This window comes from Mugil cephalus, chromosome 13 (genome assembly GCF_022458985.1).
Source record: "Mugil cephalus isolate CIBA_MC_2020 chromosome 13, CIBA_Mcephalus_1.1, whole genome shotgun sequence".
Lineage (NCBI taxonomy): Eukaryota > Metazoa > Chordata > Actinopteri > Mugiliformes > Mugilidae > Mugil > Mugil cephalus.
Genome location: NC_061782.1, coordinates 10,376,135 through 10,403,995, shown reverse-complemented (window position 1 = coordinate 10,403,995; position 27,861 = coordinate 10,376,135). Strand labels below are relative to the sequence as shown.

At 44.2% G+C, this 27,861-nt stretch overlaps 1 protein-coding gene across 1 annotated transcript; it reads right to left on the bottom strand.

The window, feature by feature from the left end:
- On the bottom strand, nt 1–25,751 carry kcnk12 (potassium channel, subfamily K, member 12). The gene is made up of 2 exons (XM_047602176.1): nt 24,634–25,751; nt 1–5,358 (listed from the first exon to the last, which is right to left on the bottom strand). The coding sequence occupies exons 1-2, from the start codon at nt 24,971–24,973 to the stop codon at nt 4,466–4,468; spliced, it is 1,233 nt and encodes a 410-aa protein (XP_047458132.1). The 5' UTR covers nt 24,974–25,751; the 3' UTR covers nt 1–4,465.
- Nucleotides 25,752–27,861: the final 2,110 nt, after the last annotated feature.

Genomic DNA, 27,861 nt, shown 5'->3' with positions numbered 1-27,861 from the left:
TGTCAGTAAATATCCGTGTTTAATGGAACCCCTTCTTGCTTCACACAAATTTCAGTTACATTATATAAAAGTACAATCATTTGTATAAATGTGCAACTTGCAAACATAATTCATTTGCATACATTAACTGGATGTTACACCACGATGCAAGCAACATGAGACATGTAGAATTATTTCTGATATCAATAGAGGCAAAGATCAACATAACTGTGGATCACAGACGCATGAAGCAGCTTCTATATTAAGTTTGTGGCACCCTTTTACCGGTCTTCAGAAGAAAGAAAAACATAAAAAACAAACAAAAACAAAACAAGCTCACTTGTCCTGTGGATTTGGAGATCAAGCTCTGGATCAAGGCTGACAGCGTGACTCCCGCTAAAGATCAGAAGCAGCCGAGCAGCGCAAATGATACATCATTCATTTACGGACCCGCTCAGCTGTTCACCTGCCTGTCAGCAACAGCCGTTTGCAGGGCGCCCCTCACCAAATTAATGTAAATACATTTCGCTCCTGGAATGAGCCACTTTAACAGTCTCGAGTTCATGCACTCATCCTTGGTGCGGAGCAAAGCGCTATGCCTCATACTGCGACTACAGGGAAGTTTGTAGGATAAACGTTAATGCCATTAGCACCGTCAGCAGCTTTAAAGATTAACACTAACTACGTTTCCAGTCTGTCCTTGTGTCAAACAAGTCGTTTCCTTATTGTAATGGCCGTGGAAGCGTAACATTTTAACAGGACTACTTTACATTCAGAGCGCTGTTGACTAACAGATATTCCAGTGTCAATTAATGCAGCAGAATAATATGATCATTGAGCGGAAAAAATCGCTGTCAGCGGCGGCTTCGACTGTTTCGGGTTGAGTCGACCCTGACAAGTTTGGCGCGAACCGCCGAGCCATGCGCTCCAAGTCTGCTACGTTCACCCAGATTATGTACAAACACTTGAATTTTGCATCAGCTCAACCCAATTTGGTGTTTGATGAGGACATGAATTATTAATTGCACTAGAAACAAAAGTAGACCGATATCCGCTATTTAGAGGCATTTCTGCTGTGGACAAATACAAACATACAGTCAATCCTAAGACCACCTGTCTCCTCTTACAGGAGACACAGAGGACAGCGGGGCAGTTAAAACCATTGCAATCAATGGAGATCGATTTTGCAAAATGCAAAATAGTTGTATAGTACAACGCACAAGCTCTACACACGATAATCTTTTTCACTAAGGAACCTTTTGGGGAATATACATGGACTAAAGTAAGGCAACTGATTTCAAGCCAAGCATGCATTGTAGGTGAATAAACTCTAAGTATTATATTCAGTGGCTTAAAAGCTTGATGTGTTTCAGGCTTAAGTAAAATACATATCAGCGAATATTATATCGAGTCAATAAAAACTCCTAGAGGGGCTTCTCTTTTGGGAAGCAGTTAAGATTCGGCAGATTCCCGAAACTGTCATTTTCAGTCATTTACACTCTTTGTTTGGATGCACAAATGCATACTTACACACACGGTCCTAATTGGAAGTCTGTTAAAGTCACGGTGCGGACGATATCGGGAGGAAACGTCCCGAAACCTCGATCACCGTAACCTAAAACCTCAGAGGGAAAATCAACCTTTGCATCCAGGAATCATCATTCCAGAGAAGCGTCAATAAAACCTTCCCCCCCCGAGACGCATTTCAGCCGTGGGGAACGCCGTTGAATTCAAACTACAGTATGTCATATGCTACAGCATGCCCGTGCTCCTGCTCAGATGTCCCAGGGTTTTGGCACTTTTTTTTTTTTTTGTGTTTGCAGTGTCACCGCTAAACAGCACGTGAACCCTCCGCCCTCAGTGCTGCGAGCTTCACATCACCCACATACGCTCACTTCTCCCGCTCGTGAGCCACCCTGTTGGGAATTGTGAAAGGAATAAGCAATGGCTTTCTTGCAGAGTTAAGCCAGATTTATGCGTCTGCGTCGGATCCGAGCCTCCGCTGTAGCCTGACGTGAACCTCCCCAGTAATGCAACTACATGTCCCGACGAAGCAGATGTAATAAGTCCAAAATGCATTTCCTCGAATATGTCTCTCAGCGGCCATAGAAGTACAGAAAATTATATTTTCTCCTGCCTTTTACGCATCATCTATCGCAGATTGAATCCAGGAGAAGTAACTGTTGCTCAGCATTTATTAATGATTAATGCTCAGTTCCAGTCCCCACTGTTTGAAGTAGACAAAGAAACTCTAGCGTTTTAGCAGCGTGATTACAAAACGATGCGGACGAACCAGCAGACAAACCAGTATCTGTTGATCTGCTGCAGAAGTATAAACCGGGCTTAACTCTGCAAAAAAAAAACCTCAACAAATTTCTGTATCTTGCAAAATGAGTTAAGCTCCTCTGAATGCTGCATCTGGCCAATCCAGCAACTGACTGTATAAGAGACATGTGACAGTGAGACTTTTCAATCATCCACTTACAGATATTTGAAAGCTAAATGTAGAAAAATAGACTTTAAACAGTACTCTGTTTTATATACAGCTATCTCGTATGGCTTTACCATAATGGCATGCAGGAAAAACTAAGACAAGCCTGAAGATTTAACTACCTGAGTCAATTTCTCTATTCCTCTTGCAGAGACTGGGGAGAAATTATTCACCACTATGCACTGAAATGATAAAAATCAAGAAAAAGGACAGATCCAGACCCAACCCTTAACGTTAAAAAGCTTCTTTTTTTTTTCTTTTTTTTTTTTTTTTAAAGACATTCCAATGCTATATACTGTATGTACATTTATGGCGTGTCTCATGTTCACAGTGTAACAGTGATGGGCTTGAGGAGAGAGCCGAGATCCGCGAGAAATAGGAAGCAGGAGGGCTTTGGTGCAGGGTGTGTGTGTGAAGCGATTGCAGAGATGGAAGGGGAAAGGAGGGCTGGGGAGACGCCAGGAAAAGTTGAGCGCTCGGCGGCTGGGGGAGGCTGCAGATTTGCATGAATTTAGATATAAACTTGATTAACCCCACCTCCTCTTCCTCTACTGCTGTCAGCTGCTCTTCTCCCTACTCCTCCACCTCCATCACTTGGATAGGTATCTGTGTTTCCTCCTCTATGTTGGTGTTTGCAAACACCACACTCCGCCACGTGGCCGTAAATCACAGACACCTCGGAAGAAATTGTTGTCGGCGACGAGGGAATTGAACGTTAAGCCTGACAGGGTAGCGCCGTATCCTCTGCGAATGCCCTCCATCCGTTAAACCACAGCTGCACATTTAGGCTGCGAATCAAGAGGAAGGAATAGGCATCTGCAGGTTTTTTTTTTTTTTTTTTTTACAGAGAAAAATGTGTAAATGCAAACAAATGGAAAATGAGAACCCTCTTTTACTCATGCATCTGGGATCCACCCTGCTTCTTTCAATATGCTTCATTAAACATGAATGGGCTACAGCCATCTATTGTTCCCCTACTTGTCCACCTACCTTATACTTCGCATCCAACAAACACAAACTTTCATTTATTCAGTTTTACGAACACGTCCCGCGATATCCCGCTATCATTTATTTTCCTTGCAGGCGGCTGTAAGCTAGAGGAAAAAAAAGGGGGAAAGACTTGGAAGGGGCCTTCTTTTACCGTTTAAGTCAAAGTCTTTGGACGCCGGAGCATGTTCTCAGCTGATAAGAAGGCCTGCTCCTCTCTCATGAGCAATGAATTTTCATTCCACGACTCTGCTCCCTTCTCCACCGTGAGCGGCAGGAAATTACTCTTTGTAGCCTGTTAGTATGTCACTGAATAAACCGCCCTTTCACTACAGCCCCTGTTGAAATCAGCTACATCGCGGCCACGCTAAGAAACCTCCCACACTAGAAATGAAATCAATCACCTGAGGATAGAAGAAGAAGAGGGGGGGAAAGAAGGTGTGTTTGCACAATCAATGGAAGGGAATGGTGCAAAAATGCATGAGAACTGCAATGCATAGATCAGTATGTGCTATATCATTCGGCTTGTTTACATCAGCATTCAGTATCTACATTCAGATAAACTGGCAAAACCCCAAAACAGCAAAGACTGTATTCTTCCCTTGGCTCCTTTACAACACAACATTACGGTTGTTTAAGTCAGGTATATTGAGCGAGTATGGCATACTGTTTCCTCTGCAGGCTAACACTGTTATTTAAGAGATTTTGTTCTGGGTTTGGTTAATGAGATGGTGATGGATGGTACCCACGCTTCCAAATTTTGACTTTTTATCTGTGGTTCTCTCTTCATGCCATCATCATCAAACCATCACTAGAATCACCATTAGTTGTTTTGTCAGTCAGACAGACTTGTAATTCCGGCCAAGAAAAAAAATAAATAAATCATGTATATCATGCATAACAAGTTACATCGGCAATCCCTTTTTTTTTTTTTTTTTTTTTAAAACCCTTGTATTTTTATATGGCGGTCAACAAAAAAGCTCCGACGCTTCAGTCTCACTGTATCTTCTACCTGGAGTTACTCGTCTCCGCCAGCCTGTTGTTCATGATACCGAGGGCGCCAACCCCACCGGAGAAACCATTATGGCGCGAGCTGCCGCAGACTGTCCTGGGGTATCCATTGGCGGACTCGGACAGCTGCTTCTGCATGATGGCCAACGACACCTTGTTAGAGGCCGCCAGGTCTTTCATGGAGATCATCTCCCCTGATAGTCTGCGTCCCTCAGTGTCACTATCGCAAGGTCCGTCTGAGTCGGGCGGCTGGCCCAGGCGACCCTGGCGGACCTTGGAACCGGGTCGGATGGCGTTGCGTCTGCCCAGGAAGGCGTTGGCCTTATTGCAGCGCTGGCAAAACAAGCAGCTCATTTTCTCCAGCAGCCAGTTGAGCACCTGCTTGATGACAATAGAAATGACATTGAACAGAGAGTATATGCAGCACACACCCATTAGCATGAAGAAGAAGTTGGCCACCCTGTAGAGGCTTTGGTATTCGTAAGTCGCGCCCTGGCTGCTGACAAAGTCACCAAAGCCGATGGTGCTGAATGTGACGAAGCAGAAATAGAGTGAGTCCAAGTAAGCCCAGCCCTCCACGGGGGTGTACATGGCTGACGCGCAGCAGGAGATGGTGATCGCGGAAATGCAGAGAATCAGCATCACGTGGTACACGGAGGGCTTCCATCCCGGGAGGGAGTAGGCTGAGAAGTCGTGACGGATGCCTGGCGGGAGCAGGCCGCTGTTCCTGATTCGCCTCTCCCTCACGGCCTTCATCACCACCGCCAGAAGCGTGATGATGCGCTCCAGGAAGAGGTTAAAGAAGAGGATAGTGGCAGCACAGCCCAGAAGTCCGTAAAAGATCAAGAACACCTTGCCCGCAATTGTCACAGGTGTTGTCATCCCAAAACCTGCAGAGACAGAACACAGATGTCGCGAATGTTAGTCCTGGCCAAAAAACAGATTTAATACATTTTCCACTCCAAGAATTCTGTCTCTTAAAGATAAGAGAGGATTTGCGTGAAAGTTAAACCTCAAGTTTAAATGAGGTCTTTAAATCAGGCTTCAAGTTTCCTTCTGCAAGGTTTTTCTTAGTAATTACAAATGTAGTAAAGCAGGGGATTGAGTGCAGTATGCACAATGTGCAAAAAATACTGGATAATATTTGTTTTAATGGTAATTCAAGAATGTAAGCTAGAAGTATTAAGAAATGGAGAGAAACTCTGGGATAATTTCAAAAGATAGAGCTTTGCAATTAAGCGGTTATGTCGTGGAGGGAGAGAAAATTGGGAACATAGAAAAAGAAGGAAGGAACTCTGCAAACTAACTAAAAAGATCCAATGATGATCAGAAAGGGCGACACAGCGGCTCGGTGGTTAGCGCTGATCCAGCTCGTTTGCATGTTCTCCCTGTGTCTGCTTGGGTTCTCACCGGGTACTCCGGCTTCCTCCCACCTCCAAGACAAGCTCGTTAGGCTGATGGGTGACTCTAAATTGACCCTAGGTGTGCGTATTAATCAGATGGTTGTTTGTCTCTATGTTAGCCCTGCGATAGGCTGGTGACCTGTCCAGGGTCTACCCTGCCTCTCGCCTGTTGACAGCAGCTGGGACAGGCTCCAGCAAACCCCCGCGACCCTAGCTAGGATTAAGCGGTACGGAAGATTAGATGGGATGATCAGAAAACTTATTTGTGACTTTACAACATTCATTAATAATTGAAAGGTACTTACAGTGTATGTTTTCATACACTGCTTAAATGTAATGTTTTAGCCTCAAGGGTTGGGCAAAAATAGCTCAGATGCTCATGGAAGAGCATATCAGGAATAAACTTAGGTAAGTCATTTTGTCCCTTAGCTGTATAGTGAGGCGCCTGATTACTCAGTCAGTCTGACTGAGTGTTCAAGCTGAAGAAGGGGGTTATTAGAAGAGAGGAGAGGAAAGAAGAATAAGTGGATTCTGCTGCATGTTGAAGGAGCACTTCTCCACCTCAAGGATTGTCGCAGGTGCAGCTCTGATGTTAATTTCCCTTACGAGTGTCTGGAAACCTCCAGAGCGTAAAGGAAAGACAAACCTTGTGAAGAACCCTTGAACAGAAATCCATAGAAGTCTGTACCGCCCACTGTTCCCCACAAAACCAATCGCCTGCTTTGTAACGACCAATCCAGGAAACGTCAAGCCCATTGTTTTCGTTGTACTGCCATGTTATAACAGCTTCAAGTGTGTGGTGGCAGGAGGAGGTACAGATGGGCTTTCTTGGCTTGTAGTATCTGTGAAGTGACTTAAAGTTCTAGTGCTCTTTGTCCTTGTCTAAGATGACCTTCATGGGGCACCATCGATGTTGGTGAAATGATGGTGTATTGGAAGTATAACCAAAAATGAAAACAAAAAGATAATACTTTATTGATCCACATTAGGGAAATCAAATGTTACAGCAGCACAAGTCAAGAAAAAAATGTGACCAGAAGACAGTAAGTAGGACAAACACAACAGTGAACAAAAAATATACTGAACAAGAACAAAGTGAAAACAGTTGTGAATAAATTGAGTATGTAAATAGGCTACGTATCGGCTCAGTGAGGGCAAAAAGGAGCGTCTGAGGCGTTCAGTTCTGCATCGGGGTGGGATGATCCTCTGGCTGAATGATCTGCCCATCAGCCACAGCTTGTCGTGCAGAGGATGAGAGGGACTGTCCGACATTGCACAGATTTTGTCCTTCACCCTCCTCTCAGCCACTGTTTCCGAGCAGTCCAAGTTCAATCCCACCACCGAGCAGGCTTTCCTCACCAGTTTATTAAGCCTGTTAACCTCGCCAGTCTTGGCCCCGCCCCACCAGCACACGACAGCAAGGAAGAGCAGCTGGCAACCACAGACTGGTAGAAGGTCTTGAGGAGTCTATTACAGACCTCAGTCTCCTTAGGAGGAACATCCTGCTCTGTCCTTTCCTGTAGAGGCCGTCTGCATTGTGTGACCAGTCCAGACCGTTGTTGACGTGGAGCCCAACTTCTACAAGTCCACAATCTCTACCTCCAGACCCTGGAAGGCGACTGGGACAGGTCTCCTCCGATTCCTCCTGTAGTCCACCACCACCTCCTCATCAGGCTTGGTGATGTTGAGTTGTAGGTGGTTCCGGTTGCTCCACACAACAAAGCTCTCGATCGGTCCTCCGTACTCATCATTGGTGATACGTCCGACTATGGAAGAGTCAGTACGGGTCCTATGGGTTGAGGGGAGGGGCCTCTGAGGATCAGACTTGTTCCGTGCATCCCACAGGTCTCTGGAATTTCCAACCTGACATCATGTCATCGTGTTTACACACTGACTCGCAAAACTTTTGAGCATGATTACAGGTTAGACTTTTTGTGATTTTTTTTTGACACCTCAGTGCCACTGTACATACATTGTGAAAATAATTTCCCAGCACTGCGTATCCCTTGACAGCCTGCCATCTGCTGTTCACAATTAGTTGCCCACATGGATTTCGGTGGTCTTTTGACACCCTGAAACACACCTGGAAACAACTGGGATAATCCCGCTGCGCAATTAATCAGCGGGTGAAATCCTACTTGCACTTGTCATCTTCTCAACAACTGATGGACATTCATGGATATATTAGTCCACAAAGTGTCTTGTACTGAGGTTTTTGTGTGTGCAAGGTTATTGCACATCGTGATTTTTATGGGATGATATAACAAGATCACTGAGTTTAAGTTGCAGTACCCAGACTAAAGCATTAGTGATTTCATGAGCACAAAACCTCTAGTATGTGGCTCATCTACTGATACGTGACTTTTCATTTGCAAACCTTCTGCTCCTACATCTATGCGCCATGTGATTATCTGTATGCATACACACTACGGCAGTGAGATTTCTCTCCCAGGGCCAATGCAAGGATACAGATGCACTCACACTTCACTACACACACGGTGTCTAGCCCCTTATCCACAGAACAGCAGATGGTATATTTGTCAACAAATAAAATCGTGCTGAAAGATCAACTACTTCACTTCCAGGCCAAGGTTAATTGATTTTTCCATCATGGCTATCCTCCATTTCGGTCTTGTCGGAGCATTAGGGCATCGCTTTCCCCCCTTTTTCCACCAAGCCTCCTTGTCAGGTAATAAATGACATCAATATCTAGACGATACTTCCTTTATGATAGCCAAAATGGCTTTTTTGACCTTATCTCTAGCACTGAAAACCACTCTCGCACGGGTTTGCTGTTGACATGTCGGGTCATTTAGATCAACTCTGATTGATACAGATTGTTTTATAGACAAGAGGGAATATAACAGACACATTTTCACACAGGTATACACACTGTTTGGCCTCTCCGGCACACGCGTCCCTCCAGACATAAATTTATATGCTTTTGTGACAAAGATCAGTCACAGACACCAGGGCAACGCCGGCTGACAGAAAGGTGAAGGGGCAGCGATTATCCAAATTAAGCCCTTCAGTGAAATCCTATTTCAGCATCTCACTGTTAATTAATTAGCAGCCCAAGACTCTCTGAACCAACTGTATCGTGGGGAAAACAGATTACATCTTCCCACCGCATGCAGAGACAGTCTTCCGCACCGTCTCTCATTACCAAGTAAATTACCTAAGAGAGGAAAAGGCACCAGGCATCGATTCAGTGTAGCATTTCAGAACCATTACTCCAGGCTACTGTGTCAAGGCGCATTAGGGAAAACAGAACAATAATAGAGACGAAAGGGCGGGCAAGATGCAAACCAGGTGTTACTTTGAGCACTTCCTCTTTAAAACTCTTAAGTAAAGGGGAAGTCAGCAGCTGACCCCAGTGAGCACTCTGTCCAAGCCAAGATGAGTAATTTAATTCGGCCCAACTTGATAAGGCAGGAAATCATATGTGTTCTAATCCAATTCAGTCAGACCCCCGAGAGACTATTTATTCATTAACATTGAATAAAGTATGCTCAACGTGGGAAATGATGTTATGCTCTCATGGCTAATGATGCTCACGCACATAATTACACACTAGAGATTCAACCAGAGGGAAAGTGATGGAAATGGCGCCATCGCTTTCCATTAATAACCGTTTGACGATTTTAAGAGAACGAGAAGGTGCTCTAATGGTTATCAGGCTGAGGAGACATGAAATTGAAAGGATAAAAATAGATCATTGTGATGAATTCAGCATTACGGCCGGACTGAATCACCCTCGGCCAATTGTAAATCACGAGCGCTTAGTGGCTATCAGAGATCTGACACACTTTAGACCGAGCAGCTCTCATTACAGTCCAGTGGCGAATTACAATCGCCATTTAGAGGTAGCAGTGAAGTTGGGACCTAAAAAAAAATTGCACAAGCTACTCAGTTTGATGCGAGTAGATGTATTGACGGACCTAATGAATGCTCTGCATTTCATTTGCTACACTTAGTGAACCGCTCGCCTCTCAACAGCAATCAATCATCCCGTTTTACGCCGAAGAGCCGGATCCGACTGAATGAGAACTGCACAACAATCGTGCAACAGACTTTTCAGTATCTGGACAGTTTGCGGCGCAACGGAGGCAACGGCATTCACAGAGAGCACTGTTTATTCATTGCTCAGTTCAGGGAGGGAACTTTCTTCAGTCAAGATACGATGAAATGCTCCTCTATCATCAGTAATGGAAATTATTTAAACATGCTGTAGGTGCATTTGCTAAAGTATTATATCAGTGGATTGCAGGTGGAAATGTTTCATGGTTTAATATTAAGGCTGTATGTATTCTACGTTTTGCTCATGTCAATATCCCATCCCAAGGCAGAGACTAATGCTGTGTTATTTCATCTTTCAACACTCCTGCGGCACTCCGCCCCAAACCACATCACTTCCCATTTATAGCATAAATCTTTCAAGCTGCTATAAAACCCTCCGTGGATGGCGCATCAAATTAATAAGTGTCATGTCAAAGGCTCTGCTCATTCGGACAAACCCATGAGTTATTATTTCTATCTCATAGCTCTAAGGGCATATGTGTACATCGTTTTAGACTTGATTTTAACATCTGCCCTTATCAGTCCCCGATTTCCGAATGCTGAAAACCATTATAAGAAAATAAATAAATGATAGCAGAAGCCATGGTGCGTGAAGCATCTTATTTCCCTTTGTAACTGGTGGTAACAAAACCAGAGCTAAAAGAAAAGAGAATTTGCATTTCCCTTTGGCGACTCTACATGCAGGTTAATCTTGCTCTGTAACTGCTTGATGTCTAAAAAAAGCCAACAAAATGGCGACGTGATTACAGTTTGTACTGACAGCCCCAAAGTGGCCAAAACAATCACACAAATACAAAGGTTTAATCTTTTAAAAATGCTTATTAACGTCCTTGGACAACACTACCCCAGGTTTTATTAAATGTTACACAAGTAAACCTGTGTTTGTCCCAGACTAATTTCATCTGAAGATTTGGTGCAGCACTTACTATTTAAGATCTAAGAACAGGTCACCCAGTGCAACAGTAAAAATCTGTGACACGGAGGAATAAACTGTCGAACGCTTTGTCCACACAGACAATACTTCTTAATTAAGTCGCTGAAGCTATTTGCGAAGTTGCTCAATAAAAAAAAAAAAAAGAAAAATGCCCCGATGATTGCAGTTTGAGCTCATTAATTCACATGCAAATTGGATAAACTGTTTAATTATATATTTAAGAGAAACCTAAGGTGACGTAACTTGCCTTGCGGTGTGCTGCAGTCTTCACCGAGCTCACCCTTAGGGGGTTGAGTCATATTTGATGAAATCCCACTTGACGCCTTCTACAAATCAAAGCATTGCGGAAAAAAAGGGATATTGATTCGATTTACAGGAAAAAAAAAAAAAAAGGCCCACAAGGTCATCCGTCGCAAAGCCGATCGCATTTCATTCTCATGTTGGAGCAGTCTGCATTTAGCATGAATAGGTTCAGATGACAATTATGGTAATATAAGGCAACGTCTGAATTAATTGGCCATGGGTAAGAAGATCCGGGAGGCACATTACGGGATAGATATGAAGTAAAGCCAGTTCAAGTGGATAAAAGCTCCAAATGGAGCTTCACAATAAAAGGCAACTAAAAGCCCCAGGGTCGTGCGTCTACGTTCGTGGTGAAGGACATGTGACACTGTACATTCACATGTCTTCCTAAGTAATATTGCCTCTGAAGGTGACTGTATACCAAGGACAATGTCCTCGCGCACATCTCCTCCCAAAGCCTTCAAAATGTGCCCAGATATTCATTAACGTGACTGTTTTGCAAACCAAAAAAAAAAGAGAAAAAAAAAAAACATTTCTGCAGCCCCGCGCCCCCAATTAATGTGCTTAACAGCGAGCTCGCAGTCAGAACCAGCTACGCCCCACCACTGGGATGAGGCTTAAATGGGCCAGAGAGGAGCTGCAGCAGAAAACGCCCCTCGTGCCCGCACCTCTGATGACTGCGTGCTTCTGTGACGAACAGGAAATCATTAGTCACGAGCGAGGCGTAGCGGGGGTCTGCGGAGAGGACGGGCGGACGGAGGGCTGAGCAAGCTGCAGCGCGGCCAGACCTGAGACACCGTCGCCGCACCATCTGCCGAGGAGCTGCCAAGATTACTGGCAGGCGGGACAATAATAGGAATACTCACGCTACGCTGTCAGTCTTACAGAAAGCAGATGATGGCGCGGGTTACATAAGGCCAAGTTTATTCTATATTTGTGCTATGGACACTTGTGCAGCATTTAATAGAACAGGAAACAAAAAGCAACAGCAAAGCAATGGGACCCCTGAAACAATGCAGCTTTCAATTCCACTGCCAGCTCACCCACACACAGCATAGGAAATAATTATTGGTATTTGTTCTGTATGTCAAAGCACTGACACTAGGCTGTGCATTAATAAGGAATATTAGACTGATGTGATCATAAAGAAACGCGCGGCTAATTTTCATTAAAGAGCGTTGATTCAGAGAGAAATGGAAAGTGTAACCGGTTTTGCACGGAAGTAAAAATAATTAAAAGCTCCGTGACACAAAAACACCTTCTCTCTTTCTTCTCTGCTTTTATGATTCGCTCGGCTTCTCCATAACCGAATCCGCTCTATTGTTTCTAAATTGTATCTCAGTAGTTAATTTCACTGGCAAAGACAGCCCCGAGGACTGATGACTCAACCGTAGCCTGTATTGATTTAATGTCAAAAAGCGAAGAAATAAATAAATTATAAAACGCTGCATTCTGTTTGGAGCCGTGCCAGCGTTTATTCTTTTGTCTTCATTTTGTTTATTTTTTTTTTTCGTATTTGCGAGGCTTTAAGACCTGAAAAAAGTCCACAGATAAAGCAGCCGGGGGTTTAATTAAAAATAAACTTAAGATTCACGGGGCTCCGTCTGCAAACAGTAACAGAGATTTCGTTCTTTCATGTGACTGAGGAGTCGCTCTCTCATCGGTTTAATAGCTTCTGCCTGATGGATCTAAAGGCCGTGTCCTTGTGCTTCTTATTATCTTTGACTGTATGCGCCGTCGGTGTTTGAATAAAGGCTTGGCCACATGTAGCGCACTTGTGTTATTCCACAAAGCAAACACACCTGTCCAGGTGGAGCTTTTGAAACGCCACTGACGCGGCCTCCAGGTTCAGCTAATAGATAATACGGATGCGAGGCGTGTGCGGGACCAGAATAACAGCACTGATGTCTGATTTTTAGCCGCCGAGCGGAAACAACCAAATGACATGCGAGCCATAAATGAGGCATGGCAGATATTCGATTTTATGGTTTTTCATCGCGGCTAATCTCAAGGCAAGAGTCCCTGGAATCTATATTCGGGCAAAAACTCGATCCCCGTCAGGGACTACTAAGTTACTGACAGCTCCAATAATGATCTTGGATCATACACAGAGAATCTGCAGAAAGCTGTCGCAGAGAAATGATGGAGAAATGCTCCGTTGCTCGCAATTAAATGCTTCACTTTAGAAAGCAGCCTGGAGGAAGCAGAATAATTCAGCGTGAGGTCAGAATACGTTCATCTGTGGGGCTCTCCTGGCGTTTTCGCAAGGATAATATTGCCGCTCCCAATAGGCCAAAGGCTGAAGAATTTGTCTCAGAGAGTCTTCGACTTGAATGATTTCAATTCATGTGCCTGCTGGCAATAAAATTACACAATCATTAGCTCAGGAGGTGTGTTTGTGGATGATAGGGTCGGGCTGGAGTCAGCTGAGCGGCACCGAGGCCGGTGTGCTCATATGATTTTAATGAAGGAACATTATTCTCACAAAGAAGAGGATTGCGCAGTAAAGGGAGACGTGCAATTATGTACAGTATGCAGTATGTGTAACGTGACACTCAAGCTCCAGGGACGACACAGTGCCCAGTCAGTTAAATTGTAATATAATGTAATGCACATACCACATGATTGCCACGTGACTCAAGGTCACAATCCGTGTTTTTTCCTCTTGAATGCACGGCTGCGTTTATATGGACACTGGTATTCGGCTCGTAATTGCGATAATATCCCAGTTAATAAAATAATAAAACGCCACCTCAGTCTCAGCAGAGTGGTCTTATATTGTCAGATAGGATTGTATTATAATAATAATAACCACATAAATCATAGAGCTTCAACAGGAGGTACGGGGCCCCTAGGGGTCCACAGAGGTACTGCAGGGGGGGTCGCAAAATCTTTGGTTGATTAGACATGTTTTTTTAAATTTAATTATGTTTTTTTTTTTTTTTTATTTCTTTGAATACACATTGACATGAATCCAGGCACAATATATAATATATATTTTATACTGATTTATTATGTTCACGGCAGTTCCATATCCACCCTACTGTTGCGCGTATTTGAAATAAGAAAATTAATATTTGAACACATATTTGAAAACACATATATTAGGTGGGCGATCCCTACTTAATCTCTCCATCAGTTCTTGGCCTGAAAAGCGTTGAAGACCCCCGATGTAAACACTTGATCTGATTATCCGTTTCTCCGTGGGTGCAATAAATACATTCTTTCTGCACATTTGCCCCGTGCGGATCAAACATGTGCCGTGACGGGTTTCTGGGAGGAGACAGAAATGTGGCAAAACATGCTGTTCAAAGACGTGATGCCAGAATGTATTTGGGCAGTCACAATGAACACGTGGATCTGACTTTTGGGACACAGTTTTGTCAATAAAATGGATTAAAACTCTCTTCTTCAGTTACGTTTCCATCAGACCTCACGGTTTGATTGATACCCATGTAAACACATGTGGCATCCATGTGAATCTCTAAATGATTTCAGCTAGAGTGAAGAAATATTGGCCGTGTTAACATAGCAGCTGTTTATCAAGTAAGAGAGAAATTTAATTAAACTTTTTAAATGATATTTTTTCATCTGTGCTCTTTGCTGTTGGCCGTTAGAAAGATGCAATACTGCAGCACATCTACGAGCCAAGTGTCGTCCTCCTGCCTTTTCTCCGGGCTCACACCAGCAGCCCCCTGCTTCGCACCGATGGACGGCAGCCAAACGGCGCTGTTCGCTGCTCACCAACTCACTATTTGCTTATTAATGTTGATAACTATTCATATACACGATCCCGAGCAAGGTGCGCATAAATGGTCTGCTGAAACCCTTTGCCGCTGCAAATGATGTCTCTTCTTCCGTTGCATCAAAAGCCGCCTCCGGAGTCAGACTTTTCTGCTTATGCAGGAAGTCGAAAACTCTCTCAGCTGCAAGTCAGCAATGTCTTCGGCACCTGTGCAAATTGAATTCCAGAGAAATTCACGACGATCAAAATGTTACCACCAGAACATAAATCTGTAACGTCAGTCAAAATTAACCCCATTGGAGAGCAGGTCTGAAACAGGTGCGGAGCAGCGGAGAACGAGTGGAGCTCACCCTGCTCTCGCCTTGTTGGTGCAAAGAGCAGAATCAGTGAAATGCTAATCAGATTCAGGGGGAGGAATCCCAGCGAATTTTTGCTGTGTCCTCTAAAATGATCTTGGTTTCACTCGGCCACAGGGTGATTTGAGTCTGTGAGTTACTGTACGTGGGCGAGAAGACGCCTTAGAAAGTCAGAGCAGATTTATGAGTTGCATCGACCGTGCGCAGAGGTGTGCACAACCTTCCTGTACGCAACCGGTTAATTGTGATGTGGATTTATTGAAGCCCATGCTTCTCAGCAGGTCTACCTCGCACACAAACACACACAGATACATTTCCACCACGCAGCAGGAAGCGTCCTGAAAGGAGAGGAACTAAGAGAGATGTCCTATCTGGAACAAGTGCATTTTTACATCCCGGTTGTACGTTTCTGAGTGAACTCAAATATTTACTCAAATTAAAAAAAGGTCATCCACTGCAGGTACAAGGTTGATTCAACCAAAGCGTGTAATGGAACTGTTGAAGTAGTTAAACATGTCCAGTTTTTCTGAACACTTTAAGGACTCCTCTTCTGGGTTGTGGTAAAATTTGACACAGAAACTGACTCTTGAGCCTGAAAGAGGCAATTGATAAAAAAACAAAGGTGCCACTCTTCTTTGGATTTTTTGCCGTAGCGCACTAAAGGTGCGATGGCTGCAGCTGCAGACCAGTTGTCACCGAGGTGTCTCTGCTGACAGCAAAACAAGAAGCACTGTTTCCAAGGGATGACAGCATGTCCCTTTGTTCAAGCCAGTCAGTCCACCACTTTGGCTTGGACTAAAATATCTCTTCTTATTTTGGATATATTGTCATGACATATTGTACAGATACCCATGGCGCCCAAGATAATTTTTCAGTTTTGAGTGCTACAGCTGGTGTTTTCCAGGAATTCTTTCTATTATTACTGGAACAGACACAAAATATGTACAGGTATTTATAGCCACCGACCTTGGTGAAGCTTGGATTGTGCTTTTGTACACAAATTGCTTGGTGTTCAAGTGGTGACATCAGCTGTGAGTCACGGGAACGCCACTGCACGACAACTTCTGGCAGCTAGAGAACACGCTAACGTCTGGGTAGCTTCATGCTGGAAACAGCCTCGTGAAATGTCATCATTTCTGACACATGTTAAAAATTTTGAGCAAAATGCTTCATGACTAAATTGCATATTACATTAACCTACCGTGCACCTTCACCATTTCTAAATGTCAGCATAAACACTACAGCTCGTGAGCTCTGACCCTTTAGGAAAATTTCTACATGAGGTCATGAACGCAACGTGTGGGGGTTGCTCACGTAAATATAATCGCAATTCAGGCAGTAAAAGTATTTTTCCCCATAAATTTACAGCATTGACCATTTTTAATAAGCTTATTAACTTTCTAGATCCAGTCTTAATACCTGCCGTGAAAAGAATCTGAGCTAAGCTGACATTATGCTTTGACGCTTACTCTGCTCGAACAGCAATAGAAGAGGTAAGGCACGGAAGGTATAGACTACGAACACAAAAGAAGCGGTCGTGTTCCTGCAGAACTTCTGCAAACTTCTTTCTGCAAAACTTCTCATTCTGTTACGAAAGCAATTCTCGCAACAATCACCTTCCACAAGGTCTGTAGTCCTGCATTGATGGGTTACGGTGAGACATGTAGAGACTACTCTGCTCACAGACACCAGGTTGTCTATTTAGCATATAGTCAACCAGCTGAAACAACATTAAGGGACACTGTGTGCCAGCAGCACTGACATCAATTTGCTCCACTGTGTGAAAGGGCGACACAGACAAGCATAAACTTTGCCTCCATAGACCTCCATATCCTATTTTTGGCTTGAGATCAACCGCGCTAGCCTAGCGATGATGAAACTAAAGCTACCAGACGTTATTGTGAGACGTATGAGAGTTTATCATCTCCTTTTTTTATGATGTATCGACTAGAGCAGCTTTAAGACTTGAGTTTCTGCCTGGGCTCTCTCATAATTTACACTTCTACGCAGCAGCAGAACAATTCAACTCAACTTCCTCACCGAGGGGTGCAGTTCCTACGCTTAACGTCTGGTCTCAACGCAATCTAAAAAGACCCCCTCCGCCGCCTTTCACCTGACTGAAGGGCCTCCGTTTTCCATTTTTAACAGTGACATTTTCTCTGAGTCTGCGATTTCACGGGGCATCCCTGGAGGTCTGAAGAGAGGAGGAAAAAAAGGCGGCAGCAGCAGCAACAACAACGAACAAAAAGAGTGACTGACCAGCTGACAGGAAGACACCACGTGGCTGTGAGCAGAAGAAGTCACAAAGACGTTAGATTGGAGATGGATAGGAATCAGCAGTGTCTGCGGTGCTGAGGACACGGGCGTCAGGAACATGTCTGAACCACGGCCGCGCAGAGATGAATCTGCTTTCACAGATTGCAAACCTTTCCCGCCCACCCCCTGAAAGCACATTCATAACATACACCACCAGCAACAACAACACAGATGGTTTTGTCCCAACGAGGAGGCGCAGAGCAGAGCGGTTAATCTAAAAAAGAACACGCCATCAAAGCAGAAACACGGGCTGCTTTGAGGAATCCACGCGTCCGTCATGTGACATTTCACTGCGTCTAAAGGCCAAACGCACGCTCTACCGGGCAGAGGTGATATTGTCTTGTAACCTCAGAGGCACGTGAATTACAAAGCGCTGTATAAATGTGGCCCGCGGTTCTATTCCTGGTACAATAGCGCTGGTCAGACGGCCATGTAACAGTCGCTTGCGAGACCTCACAAGTGTGTCTCAGTGAAAGACTGCTGCTAAATCAGCACTTTTTAAAATGGCACATGAGGATGAGGAAGAGAGAGACGTCACTGAGACGTCACAATGTTAACTGGAGGGAAGCTTGAGGCGAACACTGTCACTGTCACAACCATAGAAATGTCGTGTTGCTGTATTTTTGGAGCCAAAACCAAAAAATCGAAAAAAAGTTTTATCACATACCAGCCGCTGACAACTTTAGCTTTGGCGATTAAAAGAAAGGATTGGAGTGAAACAATCAACAACACTTCATATCAGATAAGATTAATATGTAAGGCATCATCAGTTTCAGTCTGGAAAACATTTTGGGTTAGAATAAATTGTGACTGAAATTACATTAAGTTAGTCATTATTTAGGGAATCTTGTGACACGTTAATGCTAATGCTAATTGCGAGCTAATGTAACATTAGTTGTGTGTTCCCAGGGTGTCCAAGCAGAAGTTGCATTTACTACTTAGCCCTCCACAGTGTTTCCACTTACTTATTATTGGAGAGGCTTCACTTGATAAAGACAGACCAGACTTTGTCCCTTCTGTGTCCTCCTTCGGTCAAATCATCCATCCAGTGAGTGAGTGTAGGGGTCAGTGAATAGAGTCCCATCAATCAGAGTCAACTTTTTAAAATAACACTCACGGTCTCAGGGGTTCATTAGTATGTTCTCTAAAATATGCATTTTTCACATCCATTTGTGTCAAAACAGTCCATTGAAATATGCTAATCGCTGTTTACAAGCTATAGATTTTGAGATGTTTTGCATCCAGTTAAACCCCACCCCTCAAAAAAACAAAAAACAAACAAAAAAAAAAAATGTCACATTGTTTACAAACTGTGAAGGGGTCTATATAGGCCTCTAATTGTTTAGAAATATGGGACACGTTTCTGCAGTTTTGATTACTTCTTGATCAAATCCTTGCTTTGTACGTTTAGATTTCAAGATAATAGTTTTTGAAGTAATGAGTTTACAAAACTTCCCTCTCATGCCTGTTCTCTCCGGTGTTCTGCGGTAGAAGCATAAGGTCAGATTCACGGCTCATTAACAGGAATCTGCAGTCGCTCTCCTGAACTGACAACATCTGCTGTGATTCCTCGGACGCTATAGGGCGTCGGGTTTCACTCGAGTTGGCGAGATGAAGCATCCTCACACGCCGCTTCAAATGGTAATTTACCTGACATAGGAGCGGTAGAATGAAATCAAAATTTTGGACACAAACGTGGTATCAAAAACGTGACTGTATCAAACGTGGAGTCCGGGGAGTTCTAAGAGCGCTGCGACAAATGCTGCTGTATCAATCAGCCACAACATTAAAACCACTGACAGGTGCAGTAAATGACATTGAACATGATAATATAATGTTCTGGTTTTCAAATTCCCTAGATCCAAACTGATCAAGTATCTTTGAGATGCACTGGAACAAGCCTGATCCACAGAGACCCTGTCAGTGTTATTTAAAGGGGCAATCATAAAGATTTTTATTTATATAAATGTTTATGTGACTGTTACAGCATATTGCCGTATGCTGTAGTACTGTGGTGGTGGAGCCTAGGGTCTGCTGATTAAACTATTGCAATATTCATCGTTTTTCATTATTACGTACTGTACAAGGCTGCTAGGGCGAAGAAATAATGCTCCAGGTGATATAATCTCTATAAAGAGAGATCTGGCTGTGAATGCTAAATTGTCAACAAATGGATTCAGAAATTGCCGCTAATGCAAAATGAACATTTCTATGCTGCAGCAGCCTCAGATAAAAAAATAAAAAATAAAAAACACTTAACTGTCAAGCCCTTAGTTGAGTTTTCAGCTGTGTATCAGTGAGCAGAGCGCTTACTGCAGTTGTTCATCAAAAATTCATCTACGAAACAATACAAAGGTCAGTTTTGGCATCCTTTGACAGCACTTAAACAATCGCACAGTAAATATCCTTTGAGTCTGCCCTGCTATCCGAAGAGGCAGGCAGGCGGTATGCAACATAACAATCAGATCACGGCTGGTCACAGAATGACACAAAAAAGACAACCACTGTCGCTGGCATTATTTCAAATTGTCATGTGTTTTGATTCCCCTAGAATTCAGCAGAAGATGGACTATCTGTTAGCCATTTACAGCTACGGCAGACATGAATCAATATTGGCATTTGTTCCAGCTTCAGGTGACCCAGTGACATTAACCTCGACAATGACTCTCCTTTTCGCTTTTTGGTCCATAATGCTCAGCGACCAGTTGTTAACTTTGTCTGATCCACTGCTAAAACAGCTTCTAAATCTGAACCAATGAGTTGAAAGAAACACATATAAAGTGTATTTAGGTGATATTTCTCCCTGGGTTTTCCTTGAGAGACTACTTTTATATCACATACAGCCATACATAATGTGGAAATATTGATTAATACAGCTTTAGCTTGAATCTTAAGAGGTGTTTCCAAAGCAATTCGATAGCGCTGTAAAATACCACAGAACTGTTTCCACACCTCAGCAAAACACAACATGTGCATTAGAGCATAAACCTCAGCCTCAGCCTAATGATTGTTTTAAGGATCAGATTTCAACCCAGTGGTTTGTGATGGAAGAGATACTGAATATTTCTGTGTATCCACAGAGATGAGCTCTTTTTCATCTCGCTGCAGCACTGCTCTAGACAGCCAGGGTTTCTTTTTTTTTCTTTATGTTCTCTTAACCCGACCCGACTCGGGAATTTATTCTCATTTTGCGAGATTTGGGCTGCACCGGGGTTAAATTAGGCTTCATTCAAAGCCAAACCCGCATGTGGGTCTGTTGTGCGCTGTTTGTTAAACTGCCCTATCTGCCTTGTCTGCCTGTGTGGCTCCTCTGAGTGGGTGGATAACAGTGTGATGGAGCTGCAGTAGCTCCCAGGGGCAAGAGAAGCCAGGACAGACTCTGTCCCCAGGAATAAATAGCCCAGAACACAATCCAAACTTGCAGATGAACATTTCCTTGAACTGCTGCACCATTAAAACCGTCTGTATCTGCTCTTTTCTCAGCAGGTTAAAAGGCGTCACTGATCAACTTGATTTCCTGACAAGTCTTCCCTCTGTCAGCGCTTTAAAACTGACTAAGCATTCCTCCAAAATGCCATTGCAGGGACTTCAGACAAGGACTTGAAGGCCCCGCGAATGACTACAGAGAGCTGTCCTAATTGGCAATCGTCGGCTATCAATCAGCCCGGAAGGTTATAAAAAGCTTTTGTATTGATAGAAACGCTATTTACAGAGCAGACTCTTGTGCCCTCCTTAATGAGAATGCAAATGCTGGAGCCGTGTCAGGAAAATGTAGGGCAACGCAACCAAGACATGAATCCAGAAACTCTTTGATGCACCACTGTGAGACAAATAACTCCTACTTGGAGTTAGATGCAAATATCAACACGCTCGCAAAGATAATTCTAATTCTATGTTTATGCTAAACCATGTAGTCAATGTACTGAACTCCATACGCCATCCATACACTTTAAGTTGTGTAAAAATTGATTAGGGGGCAAATGGCATTGATCACTTCACATGACACTGCCCTCCCATTCCCACTCAAATTCATAAAACAGACAATAATAATTGACTTTTCTTGTTGGAACTGCCCTTTCAATATCTCTTTTATAGTGCTTTTTTTTGTTTTTATGCACCACTTTTATTTTGTTGCAGTACCTTTAATGACTCACAGCGCAGCATCCAGTTCTTATGTGATGCCTTTGTATAAGTTTGTGTTACACAATATGAACATTTTGTGACCGAAGCTATTTTAGTAGCTACACTTAGTGGTACAGTTTTCTTCATGATTTTGTAATATGTCTGAGGAAAATGTTGATATCCCTGTGAACCTCATATTTTCATTATGCCTTATCATTCCTTACATCACATTTCCCGATGGTTAGCTTGATAAACTGTTAGCCTTGGTGACTTCTGGACGCTTAAAGTTTCCTTTCACCACCTAATTACTGGGATTCGTTCTTTGATGTCTGTAAATGCATATTTTGTGTCGGTATACAGTATTACTAAAATAATTTCCTGGGAAAAAACAGGTCCAATGAAAAGTTGCCATGGTCACCTTGGGCATTTTTACCAAATGTCATGACATTCATTCATTCACTGGTTTTCCATAACTGTTTGGCCTCTAGGGTCGTGGTCGGAGCTGGAGTCTATCCCAGCTGTCACTGGGCGAGAGGCAGGGTACACCCTGTACAGATCGCCAGTCCATCACAGGGCAAACACAGACAGATAGAAAACCATTCACACTCACACCTACGACCACTTTAGAATCACCAGTTAAGTTAATGAGCATGTCTTTCTTTGACTGTGGGAGGAAGCAACTGGAGGGAACCCGGGGGAGAACATGTAAACACTCAGAACCTTCTTGCTGTGGGGCTTCAGTGCTAACCACCACAGTACTGTACCGCACAATGTCATGACAGTATATCCAAAAAAGAAAAGTGTATTTCAGTCTAGACCAAAGTGGTGGAGTGACTGGCTCAACCAACAAACATACCCCCATCCCTGAAAACAGTGTCGCTTGTTTCGCTGTCAGCAGAGACGCCTCAGTGACAACTGTTCTACAGCTGCTGCTACTCTATTCTGTAGTAGTGCAGAAAAATCCTCCAAACAGCGTAAGTGAGTTTGTTTTTGTCAACTGCCTTTTTCAAGGTCAAGATTGAGCTTTCTGTGTCAAACTTAATGCCATCTTAGCGAGAAGTCCTTAAAGTGTTCTGAAAATCTGGAGTTATTTTGCTACATCCACAGTTCCGTGACATCTTTCCATGACATCTGTCCAACTCCATCTGCCAAGGCATGCTGCATTTGTTTGGACGACACGCGTTTCGTGTATTACATTCTCGACAGTGTTTCCTGAAATTTCTAAAACAGCACGCCGAGTGCAGCACCAGTGGCGAGTGAACCTGGCCGAAACCCCAGGTAAACAACCGCCTCGGGCGGGCCCCAGCTTCGCTTTCATTCTTCAAAGAGACTCTGTGGAAGCACATCAATGGAGCCAAGAGTCACTGCCTGATCTGAAGCCTCTGCCACAGCAGAGGCGAGAAGAGTTCGGGAGGAGCGTCTGGAGCGTGCAGGGGATGCCACTATGATGAACAGTTGTGCGGGGAGGCCCCGAAATCCCTTTTATATCACTAGCTCGCGAGCATGCGGGGAAAAGTAGCGCACAAGCCACGGGGCCGGGAGGATGAAGATCAAAGCTGGACGAAACTCCAGACAGAAATCCATGCGCGCATATGAAAGAGACAAATACTGTAGAGAGAATCTTGACATCACGCTTATTTTTCCCTAAAGCGGCTGAGTCAGTTTATGTGATCTGCCTGTTGAGGGAAGACGCTGATGCTGCATGACAAGAGGAGGACAAAAGGATTTCAACCTGCCACAGACATGTACACAAACACAGCTGCTGCAGTCCCTTCCTGTGATTGGCTGAGCTGAGAGCACGGGTCCCCCGAGAGCTCCCTGTGTTTGTACATTTGTGCATTGAAGAGCAGGAGGTGGAAAGGCCAATAGCGCTCTCCTGACAGCGCTACAGTAAATAAAGTTGTGACAGGTTCTCTACTCGAGAGGATCCAATTCTGCCTCTGTACCCACTCGCACCCAATGATTCTCCTTATCACACACCTCGCCACAGCACTCAATTAAAAGGAGGTGCCAGAGGCATTACATTGTGTAAATACTGTATGAATGTGTGTGATTGTGCGTTGAGGGCAAGGTCAGCGACAGACAGCTGCTGTCAGCTCAAATTACTACCTGCCGTGTGTTCATTTCCTCGTTCACCCGTTCACAATCGCCCGCTTACTTTAAGCTGTGGGGGAGGAGTGGGTGTCGGGGACATCACGCATGCAGTGCACCACACCGTTGGCCCTCGGGGTGCCCTGGGAGGGCCACTTGCTCTTTTCTGACCTATTGCACAAGTAAATGTTAAATGGGGGGGGGGGCGGCAGAAAGGGGCTTCTCATTGACATTCCTGCTGGTTTGAACGGAAATGTGGCCAAAAAAAGACTGCACCCATGGGTGCTGTCCTATAGCCAGGGATGAGTGTGCCGTTCCAAATGGCAGGCGAGTCAGATGTCGCGCCCATTGCCAAACTCCCTCCCAGCCAAAATGTAACACATGACCGGGGGGAAAAAACACACACACACACGCACACAAATGTAATCTGTTATTCTGTATGTAAGCTGGGTGGAAAGAAAGCAGCCCACAGGGAGACAGCTCCAGCGCCACTGACACCCAGACTGAAAGTAATGATGTGATTATTTAACCAAGAAAAACCATTTCACTAAAAACCATTTATTTATTTATAAGACCCGATTTGTTCAGTGTTTAGACTCCAATGTGCCACAGAGGTTTAGCAACTGCTGTCTTCACGGTGTGAGCTGATTATGTATTCATTGAGTTTATTTTCTTTTTTCCTCACGTGAACTTGTGTGTGTGTGTGTTTTTTGTTTTAAATGGAATAATACATGAGAATGTAAATGACACCGGTCCTGCAACCAGATGGACGCAAAAGGTCAGGGAATTCAGTGCATGCTGCAGAAATTACCCACCTATAGTCGACACCACAGTTCCAACAAAATAAAAAGCCCCAGTAAAATCCCATCTTGGCCTCAGAGCATCAGCTCGGATCCCGGCGGCGATGGCGGTCTCGTACTCTCGCAGGAAGGAGTTGAGGTCCTGCAGGCTGATGTTGAAGGTCTCGCTGAAGTTGAGGAGCGTCCCGTTCCAGCGGCCGTGAGCCCGCAGCTCCGAGGGCCTCTCTATGGCCGAGAAGACCGCAGCGCCGCACAGCAGGTACACTATGATGAGGATGGCGAGCAGCACGAAGCGGCCGTTGTCCTCGTTGAAGTGCAGGGAGCGGCAGCCTTGCAGTCGCTGGCTCGGCATCATCCAAATTTCAGCACCACTCGCGCGTCGGACAGCGACAAGCTCCACATCGGAGACGGCATTCACTCCTCTGCAGGTATCCTCTGGAAGTCACTGTCCTGCTCCCTCAGTGCACTTCTGTAAGCAACATTACCTCTAGTTGGCCCTCCACGTTGTCTCATCGTAGTTGTAAAGTGATATTATCTGGAGCTGAAAGGCAGAAAAACGCCCCACTTGTAGACACAAATCTGTAAATCCAGCAAAGAGTTGACGAGAAAAGCTGCCAGAGCATAATTTCACGATACATACATTTCCCCCCTTCAGTTATGGCAATGCAGTTGGTGTGAAGTGGACTGCAGCTTAAATCCAATCTGACGCGCTTCTTTGTGCAAAAGCAAGCAGCAACAGTAGTGGTATCCCTCGAGTCTCCTGCACCAAAACGCTTCTCTCCAAAAAATATCAAAAGGACGCTCAGGATTATGAGAGTTACAGATTTGGAACACTCCGTATCTGCTTTAAAATAAAGTCCTCTATCCTCGGGCTTGATTCATCCGGAGAGGAGCGGGTCGGTAGCCTCTGTGTGGATGTTATATAGTGGCACATTGAATCCCGTCAGCGCATATGGTGAGATCACCCTTCGCGATCGAAGGCTCCGGGATGAAGGGAAAACAGCTTTAGTTTGTGCAGTTGGCCGAAGATGAACGAGTCTCCTCGGTGCGTCCTTAGTTGAGGTAGTGTTCAGATGACTGGATATACATTTTCACTCCAGCGCAGTCGCTGTGCCATGCGCACTGAGGATCCTCATCTCACTAGAAACGGACTTTCTGCGGTGCAAATGCAGAAACAGAGGCGCCTCGCTGAACTAAGCAGCAGCACAAAGTCCCCATCAGATTAAACGGGAAGACGGGCGCACAATAAAAGAATAGCGTTAATCAACTCAAACGAATAACCAGTAGTGGTGGACGAAAAAAAGTAACTTGTTGTGCAGTATCTGACTTACTTTCCACCAGTGAAAATAATCGTAATGGTTAATAATGGTTGATGGACATGATAACACTCTGGTGTCACTGTTTCACTTGATCCAAATAAATAACGACCCAATCAATATGCTTTTAAAAAACAAACAAACAAACATAAGACTTCCTGAGACCTTCGAAGATTTTTGAAAAAGTAGTCGTGCGTCTATGCCAAAAATCTATACTGCGTCAAGGAGCAGCGTAATGTTTAAACAATGGCTGATCATGACTTCGATAACTTTTCCCAGCCCCGCGAGGCTCGAATGACCGATCGGGACCAGGATATCTCTTTGTTTGTAAGCTCCCGTGGAAGAGATTTTAACAAAATCAATAACGACCTGGAGCTGCTGATCCTTGAAAATACCCGTGAAAACATCGACCGGTGCTTTGAAAGGGCACGTCGAGGAAGCAGTTATCGACTGTCACAAGCAAACTGTCACTTCATGAGTCATATTATAGAGGGGAAAAACGCGCGGAGTAGAGGGAGCGAAGCGCAAATGAGCGCGTTAAATCCGCATCGCCGCGACAGACTCGTTATTTTCCTAATGAGAAGACAGTAGAGGGGTTGCGTTAAGGTGACGGTATTGATTGCGCTCTCTCATCCAGGTGATTGGCTTACAAATATCAAGGCAGACATAAAGAATAAGGACACGCTCAGCCCACTTTTATGCCCTTGTCAAATCAAATCTTTACCCTCAAAATGTACGATTTAATAAAGGGAGACGTGAATGAAAAGTTGCGTCTGTGGCTCGGACAGGAGCTGTATCCATTTACTTAATTACATCTTGCGCTCTTTGTAGTGGAGAATGCGCTTAATAGCTGCGCACGTCGTGGACGCACAAGAAAAAACACAAGCGAAAAATATACACAAGAGCAGCGACGGCGATGAGAAGCAATGACAATGGAAACACAGATGAGTGGGAATCAAGTCAGATAACGCAATACAGTACATTCCGTTTTTCCCATTATATACTACCCACCCACCAATTTTTCTTCGGGGTCACGGGGTGCTGCAGACCTTCCCAGCATGCTCTGGCTGGAGGGGCAGGAAAGTCATTACAGGCTTTCAGACATACAGACTCATTCATGCCTCAAGGCCATTTATAGTCTCCAGTTCACCCGATTGTGGGAAGAAACCAGCACAGTCCAGGCAAAGGCTAATCCGGCAATATTAGCCACTGAGACTCATTACAGAGCAGTTAGCGGATAATGCCCTATTTTAACCTTGTACAGGCAGTAAACGCACCAGTAAAACTATAACGAGTGAACAATGACTTCATCAGTTGATGTTTTCCCTGCATCTTGCACGCTGTTCACCCATAATTCACAGTGTGCAAGATGCAGTTAAAGTTCTTATCACGTAAACCCGTGTCATATCGTGCTACACAATAGTCATTCAGTTTTTGAGAAACTGTCGCGTCACATATGTTGTGTCATGTTATCGAAGGATTATTGTTATTGAGAAACCGCCTTGGTTATGGGTTTGGGTTGTAGACTCTTTCCATTATTTTATTCAGTATTGTTTAGGTTAGTTCTGCTTCTTGCCCTCGTGATTCCACCCGTGTCTTCTTACCCTTGCCTGTGTTATATGCTGCCTTCAAATGGGGTCGGGTTTAGCATCTTCATGATGCTATTTAGTCATAAAATGTTTTTCTTTGTCATTTTATCCTCAATTATCCCCCTGCATTGCCTACTTTAAGTTACTCATCGTTATTTTGCCACTCTGTCATCTAGGACCCTCGATGGATGAATACTGCTTTAATAGCAACGTCCTCACGACTTACAGCTGTTACCACTGTGAGTTACCACTTTAACACCAACCACTGTGTGTACGTGACTTCCCATGTCCTATCCAGGAGCTCATAAGTTGTTTTTGAAGGCAGAATAAGTCCCTGT